Below are 15700 nucleotides of genomic sequence, written 5' to 3'. Positions count from 1 at the left end.
AGTTCTGAGTTGTTTTTAGCAAATTTCGATTTCCTTTAGACAGGTTATTGCCATTTCGGACACGTTTTGAGTTGTTTTAGACAAGTTTTGCCATTTTAGACAAGTTTTGGTAATTAGTTCTAGGTTTTGGGTTGTTTTGAAGAAGGTGTCATTTTGGAGACGTTTCAAGTAATTTTGAACAAATTTTGAGTCATTTAGACAAGTATTTATTATTTCAGACGAGCCTCGAGTCACTTTGGCCAAATTTCTGATTGTTATGGTTGGGTTTCAAGTAATTTCGTACAAATTTTTGTCATTTTGGCCCAGTTTTGAGTTGTTTTGTAGAAGCGTTTGGGGCCTCAGTGAAAAGAACAGCACACTGGATATCATTCCTAATCATTTCTCATCATTGTTGACAAGTTGTTGTCGTGTTGGAGAACATCTGAATCAAAAATTAACGACAGAAACTGAAAAATCTGGAAGTGTCCACAGGTGTTACTAACACTGGAAAACATGGACAGGTAGAGGTGCAGTTAAACTGTAGATGTTTAACTATTTACATACCTCTGAATTAATATAACTCCATTCTATCTTCACAAAGGAATTTGATCAAATATAACGATTTAAGTCTGTGAAAAACTGCAACCAAATCCATGTTCCATCCACTACACCTGTAAATACCTGGTAAAATGAGGATGAAACCTGCCTTTGTCTACAGAATCTTCATGTCCTGGATGTTCTCCTGCTGGAACTTTTCCAGAACAGATTGTATGAACCCACTTCTACTGATGGTCTGCAGCAGCTGCATTAAGCGATAACAGACAGATAAGCTCTGCAGCAAAGCTTCTTCAAGAACCACATTTTAATAACAGCATGTTCCAGATGGTGACGTCTCCGCGGTGATCTGCAGAAAGATGCAGCATGGTAGGCTTGTCAAAAATATCGATACTTCGGTACTTACTCGATCCTAAACATTGTAAACGGATACGATACTAGCTTGCCGTAGTATCGATACTATCGATACTCTGCTCCTATGGTCTGCTACTCCCACTACAGTTCACGCCCCCCCCCCCCCCCCCGAACTCACCGCATGTCCAGGCTTGTTAACGTCTCGCTACTACCGAATGAAGAAATGTAACCATGGCAAGTGTCGCAGAATTTCGTAAGGTAAGCTCCTGTTTGATCATGATTGAACTGAGTTGTATTACATCCCAAACGGCAACGTAACGTTGCCAGGACATTAGCCGACTAAGCTAGCTAGCTAGCGCTAGTCCAAAACATAACGTTACATGGGGCTTTTTGCCAACGTTAGCAGGCATGCCCGCAGCCCGAGTAATCCTAATTGACTGCTTTAATTTAACGAGATACAAACGTATTTGCGTCTGCTAAGTGTGATGTTTCTCTTAGAGCTCCAGAGTGGCGCTGAGAGTGGACAGAGTCGACCAGCTGCTGCGACACCAAAACACAAACAGCCTTCGCTAACAGCAGTGTTTGACCACCAAAGACATTATGATCCAAAGTCACAAGAAGCAAAGAAAATAAACAGGGCTGTGACAGAGTATTTGTGCATGGATATGGTCCCTATTTACACAATAGAGAAATCTGGGTTCAAACAACTTCTTAAACAGCTAAATCCTATGACCTTCCCTCACGTAATCATTTCATGAGCACTGAAACTGAGGTTAAATACTGACGTACTATTTTGTTTTGCACTACCTCATATATCTTTGAAAAATATTGTATTAATGATACAGAAGTTTTTTCCCAATAAAAAACTGGTTTTACAGCAAAGTACAAAAGCCTGTGCTTTAATTTGTTCCGTGTGATATCAAAATGTATCGAGTATCGATACTGAACTGGGTATCGGTATCGAAGTTGAAATTCTAGTATCGTGACAATCCTACAGCACGGTGGTGGAACTTTAACGGGCTTTTAATGCTTTGGTTAGAACAATAATATAGTTCAGTTTTACTGCGATCCTGAGCAGCTAGATGGAACTCAGGAGACATTAATTTTTATCACTGACATTTAAAAAAGTGTTTTTAAGGTAATTTTTTGAACAAATTGCAGTTCTTTTACAGATTTACCCAGGTTTGTTATATTAGTAATATAAAATCTAAATAAACTGGATTAATTTACATGTTAACGCTTCAAAACCTGTAAATAACGTCCACATCAGGCATCGGTTCCATCAAAGGGGCACCAGCGCTGCATCCTGGGCTGAGCAGCTTTTAAACTGACTCATTGTTTGATCTGATCTGGACATATAATTGTACAAATTTTAGTCATGTTGACTAAGTCTCTCGTCGCTTTAGACAGGCTTTCAGTTCTTTTTTGATAAGTTTTGATTTCTTTTTTGACAAGTTATTGTCACGTTAGACACATTTTGAGTTGCTTTGGTCATTTTCAACATGTTTTGAAGGTCATTTTGGATTATGTGTTGATTTCACACCCTTCTTTTGGTGATTTTCTTTGTTGATTTTGGGTGTTTTTATGGTGATTTTTTGTGTTCTTAGTTTTTTTTTAATTTCTGTGGGGATTTTACCTCTTTTCTCGTGAAAATTCCATGTCTTTTTGTACTGACTGTACGTTTTTGGTGCTGATTTTACATCTTTTCTGATAATTTTGCATCATTTTGTGTTGATTTTGTGTCTTTTTCAACCAATTTCACATATTCGCTTATTTTATAGGAGTATCTTTTGTTGACTTTTCCTCTTTTATGCAGATTTTTTCAACCTAATACGCTGATTTTATGCATCTGTCAGTTAAATTGTGTCTTTTTGTCCAGATTTTGCGTCTTTTTTGGTAATTTTGCATCTTTTTTGTGTTCATTGTGTGTCTTATTGTGGGGTTTATGCATACCTTTTGGTGATATTTGCCTCTTTGTGCTAGTCTTGGTGACTTAATGTGCTGATTTCATTTATGTATATACTTTTTGTTATGACTTTGCATCTTGCTCTGGAAATTTTCTGTCATTTTCTGTTGATTTTGAGGCTTTTTCTGCTGATTTTTCATATTTTTTGTGGTGATTTTACATAATTTTGTGCTGATTTTGCAGCGTTGTGTCTTGATTTTGTTTCCTTTCATCGTGATTTTTCATGTTTTTCACGGGAATTTTTAATTTTTTGGGCCGATTTCTCTTCCTTTTCTATTTTATCCATCACAGAACATCGCTGTCGTTCAGCTCGGAAACATTTTCAATTCTTTAGCTTCCAGGTTCTGCTGCAGCTGTTAAAGACGTCGATTTTCAAACCCGACTCTGAGCTGCCACCTTTATGCCTTTGCTCACCGTCTCCATGGCGACAGACGTGACTCACGGTTTTCAGCAGATTAATCGAGACAATTAGCTCTAATTAGCTGCTCGTGAACTGCAGCGTGTGAACTCATCTCCCAGCATGCCTCTGTGCGGCCGCGATGACATCACCGGCCGCTGCTGTTAACAAAACAAGAGCGTGCAGTTGTTCTGGTCACCTAGCAACAGCAGCAGCAGCAGCAGCGGTCGACAGTCTGCAGATAAAGACGCCGCTCTCTGATTGGCTGCGAGGACGTATGAATGTGTGTTTACTTCCTGTTTCCTCCTGATAATTTGGGATCCTATTTTTAAACGGCTGATTAGCATAACAGTGAACAGCCGCCTGCGACTTCCTGCGAGGAGGTTCAGGACTCGGCTTTCATCAGCAATTACCAGAAACTCACAGAAATAAACTTCACTTCTTCAGAAAAAATTACAGAAACGAAATCGCCAGAAAAAGACAGAAAATCAACACAAAATGAGGCAAAATCACCAGAAAAACGTGAAAAATCACAACGAAAAGACACAATGTAACCAAAAGATCAGCAGAAAATACACAAAATCCCCCTAAAAGACGCAAAATCACCACTAAATGGCATAAAATCATCAGAAAAATGCGCAAGTTTACAATAAAAAGGCACAATATAACCAAAGGGTACATGAAATCAGCAGATTAAGTCGTAAAATCTGCACAAAAAGATGCTAAATATGTGTGAAATCAGCAGAAAATACACAAAATCCCCCCTTATAGATACAAAATCACCACTAAATGGCACATAATCACCAGAAAAAGATGCAAAACCACCAGAAAAACTCACAAAAGTGATGCCAGATCGGTACATTAAGTTGCAAAATCAACAAAAATGATCCAAAAGCCCCAGAAAAAAAACCACAAAACCACCAGAAATAAGATGCAAAGTCGCCACAGAAATCAAAAATCGCCTCAAAAATATGAAAAATTATCATTAAAAGACACAATTATCACCAAAAAATGCTGCAAAATCATCACAAAACTCGAAATCACCATAAACAGAAGCAAAAAAATCAGCACAAATGAGGCAGCATGACCAAGAAAGACGTACAATCCCAACAAAAACGTAAAAAATCAGCACAAGAAGGCACAAAATCCCCAAAGAAAGATGCAAACTCACAACAAAAAGACAAAATATAACCAAAAAATATGTGAAATCAGCAGATTATGATGCAAAATCTGCACAAAAATATGCAAAATACATCTAAACTCAGCAAAAAATACACAAAATCCTCCCAAAAAGATGTAAAATCACCAGGAAATGGCACAAAATCATCAGAAAAAGATGCAAAACCACAAGGAAAAGAGATAATATAACCAAAAGCTATGCAAAATCAGTACATTAAGTCACAAAATCAGCACAGAAGAGGCAAAGTCACAACTAAATGGCACAAAATCATCACAAAAAGATGCCAAACCACAAGGAAAAGATATAAGATAGCCCGAATTTATGTAAAATCAACACATTAAGCCGCAAAATCACCAAAGAAGATGCACAAGCCCCACAAAAAGACACAAAATCTGCAGAAATAAGAAGCAAGGTTCCCAAAGAAATTAAAAATTGCCCCAAAACATGAAAAATTATCATTAAAAGACACAAAAATCACCAAAAAACAAGAAAAATCAGCACAAATGAGGCAACATGACCAAGAAAGACATACAATCCCCACAAAACATGAAAAATCATCACAACGAGGCACAAAATCCCCAGAAATAGATGCACACTCACAACAAAAAGACAAAAAAACTGTGAAATCAGCACATTGAGATTCAAAATCACCACAGAACACAGAAGCAAAATATATCTGAAATCACCAGAAAAGATGCCCAATCCCCACAAAACATAAAAAAACAGAAAATCGGCAACAAAAATCTGCAAAATTACCAACAAAAGATACAAAATCACAACAAGAATACAGAGTGAAACCAAAAGATACCTGAAATTAGCTCAAAACGCCCATAAAAAGACGCAAAATGTGTGGAAATCACCAAAGAAGTTCCAAATCACTGAAAGAAAGATGCAAATTCAACACAAAATGACACAAAATCCCCAGAAAATGACGTAAACTCACAAAAAAGACATAATACAAGCAAAAATACGTGAAATCAGCACATTAACCTGCACTACCTGCACAAAAAAGAAGCGAAATCAGCACAGAAATTAACCGCCCCAAAAAACATGAAAAATCAGAACTTCATGCAAAATCACTACAAAAAGATGCAAAATCACTATAAATTGAAGCAAAACATATCTGAAATCACCAGAAAAGATGCAAAAATAGCACAAATGAGGCATAATGATCAAAAAAGATGCCCCATCCCCACAAAAACATGAAAAAAATACACAAAATGGCTCAAAAAATCTATAAAATCAAAGGAAAAAGACACAAAATCACAACGAAAAGACACAATAAAACCAAAAGATACATGAAATCAGCACAAAAGATGCAAAACTACCCAAAAAACACATAAAAAGTGTATAGATCACTACACTATATCTGTAAATTCCTCTGCGGTGTAAAATCTAATTTTAAAATTAAATCCAAAGTGTCTAAAACAAAAGTTTAACACTAAAACTACATTTCCCATGATGCTCTGGGGCTGTGATCTCCTGCAGGAGGTGTCAAATCATGTTCCTGGATAAATGAATCAGACTTTCTCTGACAGATTTCCAGGTTTTTTTCCTGAAACGTTCCAGCTTTTAATCATCTGATCTGAAACAGGAAGCAGGAAGCAGGAAACAGGAAGTAGTTCTGCTGCTCTGAATCCGTCAGACTGAGATTTAATGAATAGTCGGATCATAACGAAGGCGTTTAACGGGATTAAAGTCGCTGCATGAAACACGTTTCCTCAGTCAGACGCTGTTTCATGGATTCATACGTCCAAACACAAAGGAACAGAGGAAATTTACATCATTTTTAATGTCGTTTTATGTCACTTCCTGGTCATTTTATCTCACTTTTTTTTATCATTTTATGTCATTTTTTGGTCGTTTTTTGTCACTTTTATATCATTTTATGTCAGGTTTTTCATAATTTTATATCACTTCCTGGTCATTTTTTGGTCATTTGATGTCACTTTCATGTCATTTTATGTCACTTTTGTTCTTTTTGTGTCACTTTTATGTCACTTTTTGGTCATTTTGTGTCACTTCCTGGTCTTTTTATGTCACTTTTTGGTTATTTTATGTAATTCAGTGGTCATTTTATGTCACTTTTTGGTCATTTTGTGTCACTTCCTGGTCTTTTTATGTCACTTTTTGGTTATTTTATGTAATTCAGTGGTCATTTTATGTCACTTTTTGGTCATTTTATGTCACTTTTTGGTCATTTTGTGTCACTTCCTGGTCTTTTTATGTCACTTTTTGGTTATTTTATGTAATTCAGTGGTCATTTTATGTCACTTTTTGGTTATTTTATGTAATTCAGTGGTCATTTTATGTCACTTTTTGGTCATTTTATGTCACTTTTTGGTCATTTTGTGTCACTTCCTGGTCTTTTTATGTCACTTTTTGGTTATTTTATGTAATTCAGTGGTCATTTTATGTCACTTCTTGGTTATTTTATGTAATTCAGTGGTCATTTTATGTCACTTTTTGGTCATTCTATGTCACTTTTGATCATTTTCTGTCGGCTTTTGGTCATTTGATGTCACTTTTTTTGTCATTTTATGTCAGTTTCTGGACATTTGATGTCACTTTTGGTCATTTTATGTCAATTTCTGGTCATTTTACTTATGTTTTGCTTAATTTTACGTGTCTTGTGAGTTTTCTGCATGTCACACCATCGCTTTTTGCTCTATTTATGTCACTTTTTCTCGGAAAAATTGTCATTATGCATCTTTTTTGTTGTTGTTCAGTTTCTAACCAGAAAAGTACATTTAAGCAGCCAGAAATCAAGAATATTGTGTATTTTTGATCAATAAATGACTGTAAACCTATCAGGTATTGATCAAATTATTGATTATCCACTAAATACCAGCTGGTTTTATGATTTTATTCACTATTAGTTGAACAAAAGCTGCAGTCTGAGGTGAAATCAAACATTAATTCTGATTTTCTTTACTGTAATACCTTCTTAAATAGTTCTGAAAGACAAAATATGGATACAAATATTGATCTGTGATTGACTGATTATCTAATAAACCTAAAAAAAAAACAGACTATAGTGGAAAATATCCAACAATTTCTAATTAAAAAGCATCCAATTGTCACATTTAAGTAGAATTTTGTTAAATATTATGTATTATTAATTTATAAATGACCTATAATCAGTCAGTTTTTGATCTGATTATTAATTATACACTAAATATCAGCTGATTTTATGACTATTCACTATTAGTTGAACGGAAGGAGCAGTTTGAGGTGAAATCAAGCATAAATTCAGCAAAATTAATAGAATATTGTGTATTTTTGATCAATAAATGACTGTAAACCAATCAGCTATTGATCCGATTATTGGTTATCCACTAAATATCAGCTGGATTTATGATTTTATTCACTGTTAGTTGAATTAAAGCAGCAGTTTGAGGTGAAATCAAACATAAATTCAGGTTATTGATGAATCAGTGAGTCACAGATCACAGCCTCATGTTGTGTCTTTGTAGATGCATCACTACTACACACTAACACACACACACTAACAGACACACACTGTGGTGTATTAAAGCTCCTGCAGCTGCACAGATTTTGCAGATTTCTTGCTTCCTCCCAGATTCTATTGTGGAAATCAGCATCAACACGCGCGCGCGCGCACACACACACACACACACACACACACACACACACACACACACACACACACACACACACACACACGACCAGCGGCACGTTTATCCGGTAATTGCAGCCCGTTTTCCCCCGTTTTTTCGGCACATTTTACGCACGGTCCGGTCCGGTTCGGCTCCTTTCGGCTCGGCTCGGCTCGGCCCGGTTCGGCCCCGGAGCGGCTCTCCGGTTCCTACCTGTTTTGTAGAAGGCATCAGTGTCGGGGTCGCTGGGCGCCTCCTCGGCCGCTTCTCCGGGGTTCATGCCGGAATCCGCTCGGTTCCGATCCGCCGCCTCAGATCCGAGCCGCGGCCCGGTTACATGTCTCCTCCGGCGGCCGCTCGGTCCGTCTGGGTCCGGCTGCTGGCGCTGCTGAGGCGGGTCGAGGCTGGCGTCGCTCCGCTCTATTGTTCCCGGTGCAGCCTCCGAGTCTCCGCCAGGGTCCCGCTGCCTCCCGCCTCGGAACCGCCTCCTCAGGACCGACCGGAGCAGGAAGTGTCCGGATGGAGCAGAACTTTAGTGTTTGGATGAAATAACGGAGACAATAAGCTCATGAATATGTGCTCTGGGTTTAATAAAAATAAAATAATTAACGGAGGGGTTTAATTAGCAGCAGTTTAGAGCGATTTGTCATCATTCGGTCTCATTTTTTGCTCTTTTTGCGGTTTATTTTACATGTTTTGTAATTTTTACATGTTAAACAATTAGTTGTGGTCATTTTGCATCATTTTGTTTTCCTCTATGGCCATTTTATGTCATTTTTTGGTCATTTTATGCCACATTTTAGTCATTTTATGTCACTTCTGATCATTTTGTGCCCTATTTTACATGTTTTTGTCATTTTTTGCATGTTAAACCTTTATTTGTCGACATTTTGTGGGATTTTGGGCTTTATCTTACATGTTTTGTTGGTTTTTTACATGCCATGATGTCATTTTGCATCACTTTTTGGTCATTGAAAGTCACCTTTTGGTCATTTTGCTCCTTATTTTACATGGTTTTATCATTTTTTGCATGTTAAACCATCAATTATGGTCATTTTGCATCATTTTGTTTCCCTTTTAGTCATTTTATGTCTATGTTTTATATTTTATGTCACTTTTTGGTCATTTTTTGTCACGTTTGGTTCATTTTGTGCCTTATTTTACGTGTTTTTGTTATTTTCTCCATGTAAAACCTTTATTTGTTGGCATTTTGTGTGATTTTGCACTTTATCTTACATGTCTTTTTAGTTTGTTTCATGCCATGTTGCCATTTTGCATCAATTTCAGTAATTTTTGTTCATTTTGCATCACTTTTTGCTCATTTAAAGTCACCTTTTGGTCATTTTGCTCCTTATTTTACATGTTTTTGTCATGTTTTGCATGTTAAACCATCAGTTATGTTCATTTTGCATCATTTTGTTTCCCTTTTAGTCATTTTATGTCTATGTTTTATATTTTTTGTCATTTTTTTGGTCATTTTGTACATTTTTTGGTCATTTTGTGTCTAATTTTATACATATTTTCATTTTTGTTTGGATCTAAAGTCATCCATTCTGGCTATTTTGTGTCACTTTCTGACCATTTTATGCCACATTTTGGTCATTTTGCTCCTTATTTTGCATATTTTTGTCATTTATGCATGTCACAGTATTAGTTACAGTCCTTTGTTGTCCATTTTTGTTGATTTTGCTTCACTTTCTGCTCATTTTGCATTATTTTTCTCATTTTCTTTCTAATTGTATGCATCTTTACAGTCTTTTTATGTTCCACCCTTAACTGTGGTCATTCAGCCCGATCTCACGAGGATTCGTGAAACTGTCACGTAAATTTTGTTTCGGTTTCGTGCGCACCAACACGATTTCGTCATGTTTTTCGTGCCGCTCACCACGAAATGCGCACCAATGTATTTTAAACAGCGGACTTTTCGTGCCACTCAGAACGTATTTCAAAGGAAGGTGTATATTATATTTTTAATGTAAAACCGTGGCGAATCCAACGCTATATTTTGCATGACATCGTCCCTAAACATAACCCTAACCATAACCTAACCATAACCTAACCATAAGCCGGTGGTACACTTACCAATTTGCATAGGAATTTCAAGAATGTCCGGCGGCCGGCGGCTGCAAACGCGATCACACAAGCAGTATACGCCGATGGACAGCTTAGATCGTCATGAATCCGCCGGTATAAACCACTTTCAGATGTGATTACCACAGCGAAAAACATTTCGTGGTGAGCGGCACGAAAAACATGACGAAATCGTGTTGGTGCGCACGAAACCGAAACTAAAACTTACGTGACAGTTTCACGAATCCCCGTGAGACCGGGTTGGGTCATTTTATGTCAGGTTTTGGTCATTTTGTGTCTCATTTTATGCATTTCTTTTTTGCATCTAAAGTTACCAGTCGAGGCTGCTTTGTGTCGCTTTTTAATCACTTTTTAGTCATTTTGTGTCATTTTTTTAGCATTTTTTTGTCATTTTTTGCCTTATTTTAAATGTTTTGTTTTCCATTTTTGCATTTAAACCTTTAATTCTTGACATTTGCATCATTTTTTAGTCATTTTGCACCTTAGTTTACATGTCTTTTGAATGTTTTACATTCCATAATGTCATTTTGCATCATTTTGTTTCACTTTCTGGCACTTTTTTTGCCACATTTTGGTGATTTTGCATCTCATTTTGCATATTTTTGCAATATTTGCATGTTAAACCGTTAAATCAGTAATTTTTTGTCCCCTTCTGGTCATTTTGTACATTTTTTGGCCATTTTATGTTTCATTTTATGCATCTTTTTAGTTTTTTGTTGTTATTTTGCCTCTAAAGTTATCAGTTGTGGCTGTTTTGTGTCACATTCTGGCAGTTTAGCATCAGTTTGTCTGTCTTTGTGGTTGTTTTTCCTTTTTGTTGTTTTATATCTCGTGTTCTTGGCTCTCTCTAACTGAATAAAAAATAAATTAAAGACAGTTAAACTTGAAATATGTGTCTAAATAGAGTTTACGAAAGCTGAAGAAAGTCTTGTTGTGTCCACAACCCAAAGATGCTCAGTTTACTGTCATAGAGAGGAGGTGTGTCATGAACCACAGGCAGCTGGATGAACCTACAGGATGAATAAATGAATGAATGAATGAATAAATGAAACCAGCACGGCTCAGAAACAGTGAACAGAGGACATAGTTACAGATCCATCCAGCGTGGTGAAACATCTTTCTGCTGATGATGAGCAGAGAGAGGAAAAGTCTGGAAACACAGAAATAGTTCAAAATCTACAGCATCTGCAGACAAAAGAGAGACACTAAATGACAAAAATAAAACAGAAAACAACAAAAATAACACACAAAAAGAAAAATATGGGGCAGGAAACAGCTTCAAATAAGAAAAACTGAAGACAAAATGACCACAAAATGACAAAAGACTCACAAAACCACTGAAACAGGAAACACGACAGCAAAACTTAAGCAGAAAACAACAAAGAATGAAACATGAAACGACAAAAAATACATCAAACAACAACCTTTAAGGAAAGAAAAAATAAACACAAAAATTGTCCTAAAGACAGAAAACAGCTCAAAGGAGACAAAAAAAACGACTAAAATGAGACAGAAAGCAACAAAAATGAGACAAAACAACATTCAACATAATGGAAAGGAGACAAAAAATGATAAAGATGAACCCAAGCAACTAGAAATGACAAAAACGAGACAGAAAACTGTCCTGATGAGATAGAAAATTAGATAAAACTACTACTTATTTGAATATCTGCAGTTTTACAGCCTCTACAAACTAAATCTGGTCTCATTTTGCTGTTTTGCCTCTCATTAGTCATTGCTCATAGTTTGTTTGTGTCTCTTTTTCTGACATTTTGTGTCTTGTTTTGTTGATTTTCTGTCTACTTTTTCTCATTTTATGTCTTGTTTTTGTTTTTATGCCTCATTATTCTCATTTTGTGTCTCATGTTTGTTATTTTCTGTCTTGTTTTTGTCATTTACTGTGTTGCTTTTTAATTTTCTGTCTACTTTTTGTCATTTTTTGTCTCATTTTTGTCTTTTTGGGTCTCATTTTTATTCATTTTTGTCTAGTATTTGCTTGTTTTGTGTGATTTTTAACTAATTTTTTTGGTCATTTTCTGTCTTATATTTTATCATTTCTGGTTGTTTGGTTTGTCGTTGTCATTTTTTGCGTCTCTTCTGTTATTCTGAATGTCGTTTTGATCATTTTTTGTCGTTTTTCTTGTCTTGTGTCCCATTTTTGTCTCATTTTTTGTCTTATTCTTGTTATTAAACGTCTCTTATTTCATTCAATTTAATAAAATATCTTTTTTTTAAACTTAGATTTGGTGAATTTCAGTGCTTGACCCATGATTCACTGATGATGCATTCAAGGACTGTTGGAAAGTGGAAAATCAAGCAAATTTTTCTCAGTTTTTATGATTTTTGACTGATAAATTGTGTGTTTTTGGTGATTTTTCAAAAAAGATACAAAAACATGTAAACTTGCTGGTGGGTTTTGGGGGAAGTCATGACAGACAAACGTTTCCAAAAATGTGGACGTTTGCAGATGAATGATGGATTTAGTGCAGGTGTAGCATATTATGTGTTTAAATGAGTGAAGCACCAGAGAGAAGCTGAAGAACTGAAAGCGTCTGTAGATGGATCAGATCTGGAAGCTTTCAGGGTTAAACTGTGACTTTTAGCTTCAGGAATGTGAGTTTGTTGATCTGCTGCCAGTTCTTACATTAGAGGAAGTGGGATCATTTCATCATAAACATGTTTTTCTGGAGGCCGTCAGACGGATTCATCCTCACATTCTTTCACCTCCTTCTTTAACAGATAAACCACCTAAAGATTATTTTACATTTTACATCTTTACTCTTTAAATATGAACACGATGATTCATTTTTTATAGTTTTTCATCTGAAATTTATCCTTTCAGTCCTGAACAAAATTTAAACCTAAGCAACCAAAATATTTTGCATTTTTTAAATAAAAAAACGAATTTAAGTTCGACAAGTAAAACTCATATTGTTCCATATTTTTGGCATTTTACATGAAGCATGAAATTATTAATACTATTATTATTATTATTATTATTGCTGTTATTCATAATAATAATAAACATAAACTATTTTATATGGAATATTAAATTTGTTTTATTAGATAAATAATCATAATTATTATTATTACTTAAACACATATAAAGGTACTCAGGAAAACTATTGAATTTTTGACTAAATAAATCAGTCAAACAGAATAAATAATAAAAAAATCCACCAAAAAATTCAGATCAAATGAAGGAAAAACAAAAAGTAGAACAAAAGAAAATCAAATATAAATTAAAACTATAAAGACTTGGATAAAAATAATATTAATAGCAGTAAATAATTCACAAATAAACGATGAAAGAGAAGAAAATAAACAAATACAATTATTTTAATGACACCATATTTAAGCAAGTCAATAAAAATGTTTTATGTCTTTGTGTTGACCGCATTGTGTGACAACCTCAAACTGATCACAATCGTTTTTATTTTAACGTAGAACTGTTTTAAAATGATCCTAACAACTAAATAAATATGTTTTCTGATGTCAAGCTGCAATTTTTATGGTTAAAAATGAGGTTTTCGGCTAAAAATAATCCAGGTTTCCAGTAGAAATGAACATTAAACTCTCTGTGGATCTTTTCCAGCTTCTTTCAGCTCTTTACTTTAATTTAAATTCACTGATCGCTTCAGTCTGTTCTGATCTAATTAACCTCGTTATCAGAAAAACGCTCCGATCAATAAACTTCATGCAGAGAATAAAGTGATTAAACAGAAGCAGTAGAGGCTCAGCTCAGTCTGTCGGCTTGTTCTGCCCCAAAAAACATGAAACAAACCCCAAAAATACTCATTATTCTGAAGGAGGCTGCATGTCTGTTAATTTAAAGATGTTTAACCTTTAATTATCAGATAATTGATCACCTGAGGAAGAGGAAAATCAGCTGATCTCTGACTGTGTGCTGCTGCCACCTAGTGGACAGAACGGTGACTCAGAGCAGCAGATACAGAAAACAACAAAGACAAAAAATAACCAGAAAATGAGGCAAAATCACCAAAAACTGACATAAAACACGTAAAATCAGACAAAACCTAAACAAACTGATCAGAAAGACTTTAAAAATGAGCAGAAAGTGAGAAAAAATAATGGAAAGTCGTCCAAAATGACCACAACTAGAGGTTTTAGATGCAATTTTTTTTTTACAAAAACATCGAAAATTAAGCGTAAAATGAACAGATAATGAGATAAAACAATCACAAATGGTGCATAAAATAAGACTGAAGCAAAATGACAAGAAAGTGACTTAAAATGACCACAACTGATGATGTTACATGTAAAAATACTATAAAGACACGAGAATTATCCAAAAATGACCAGAAATGGATTTTAAATGAGCAGAGAATGATCAAAGTGATCAAAAAGGGACTTCAAATGAACAAGAAAGTGAAACAAAATGACCACAACTGACAATGAGAAAAAGGCACAAAAAAAAATTTTTTTTTGCAAAAACACTAAAATTACAAAAAACAAACAAAAAATGGCCAGAAATGGACACAAAATGACCACAAATTGACTTCAGATGAACAGAAAATGAATAAAAATGACCAGAAAGTGACACAAAATGAACAAAAAGTCACAAAAATTACCACAACTGATGATGTGACATGCAAAAAAAGAAAACTTTAATTAAAAAACACAAAAGTGAGACACAAAATGAACAAAGTGTGACATGACATAACTAGAAATTGACTTTAAATGATCATAAAGTGATCGAAAACAACCAGAAACTGACATAAAATGATCACAACGTTAATTAAATGACCAAAAATTTAGATAAAATGATCAAAATGTGACATAAAATGACTGAAAAGTGGCATAAATGACCAGAAAATGATCAAAAAGTGACTTTAAATTACCAGACAGTGACACAAAATGACCACAACTGATGATGAGACATGCAAAAAAATGTAAAAACATTCAAATTCGACACAAAATGAACAAAAGAGGACTTTAAATGATCAGAAAGTGACATAAAACAACTAGAAACTGACATATAACGATCACGTTAATTAAATGACCAGAAAGTGACAGAAAATGATGACAACATGACATAAATTTACTAAAAAAAAATGACATTAATGACCTGAAAATGATCAAAAATGACTTTAAATTACCAGACAGTGACACAAAATGACCACAATTGATAGTGAGACATGCAAAAAAAAGTAAAAACATTGAAATGAGACACAAAATGAACAAAAAATGACTTTAAATGAACAGAAAGTCACATGAAATGTTGATGAAATAATTCAGTTTTAATTTTACTTTAGAGGTGTTTAATATTTTGATAATCTGACAATTGATCACCTGAAGAAGAGGAACAGCTGATCTCTGGCTGTGTGCTGCTGCCACCTAGTGAACAAAACTTAACATTACAGCTGGAAAATAAAACATTTTAATCCAGTTTAAAGCTCCAGAGGATCCTTCAGCTGTTTTTAAAGCTGGCTTTACAATTTTCAGGCAGAAATTACAAAATAAAATAAGAAATTCTGCTGTCATTATTTCCATCTGTAATATATTCCTCTAATATTAGATTTATTTAAACAGATCGA

At 34.9% G+C, this 15700-nt stretch overlaps 1 protein-coding gene across 3 annotated transcripts in view; it reads right to left on the bottom strand.

Moving 5' to 3' along the window:
• Positions 1 to 8576, bottom strand: part of kalrna (kalirin RhoGEF kinase a) — a 150294-nt gene extending 141718 nt beyond the window's left edge. Inside the window, exon 1 of one of the 3 annotated variants that reach the window (XM_051959461.1) lies at positions 8265 to 8576. In XM_051959461.1, coding sequence (XP_051815421.1) covers positions 8265 to 8331 — 67 coding nt within the window. In that variant the 5' untranslated portion in view covers positions 8332 to 8576. The remainder of the gene's footprint in view (positions 1 to 8264) is intronic. The other 2 variants (XM_051959462.1, XM_051959460.1) reach the window with 2 other exon arrangements.
• Positions 8577 to 15700: the final 7124 nt, after the last annotated feature.

The sequence above is a fragment of the Acanthochromis polyacanthus genome, chromosome 14, assembly GCF_021347895.1.
Source record: "Acanthochromis polyacanthus isolate Apoly-LR-REF ecotype Palm Island chromosome 14, KAUST_Apoly_ChrSc, whole genome shotgun sequence".
NCBI classification, from domain to species: Eukaryota; Metazoa; Chordata; class Actinopteri; family Pomacentridae; genus Acanthochromis; species Acanthochromis polyacanthus.
Note: the sequence above shows the minus strand (reverse complement) of the source record. Positions and strands in the feature narration are given on the sequence as shown.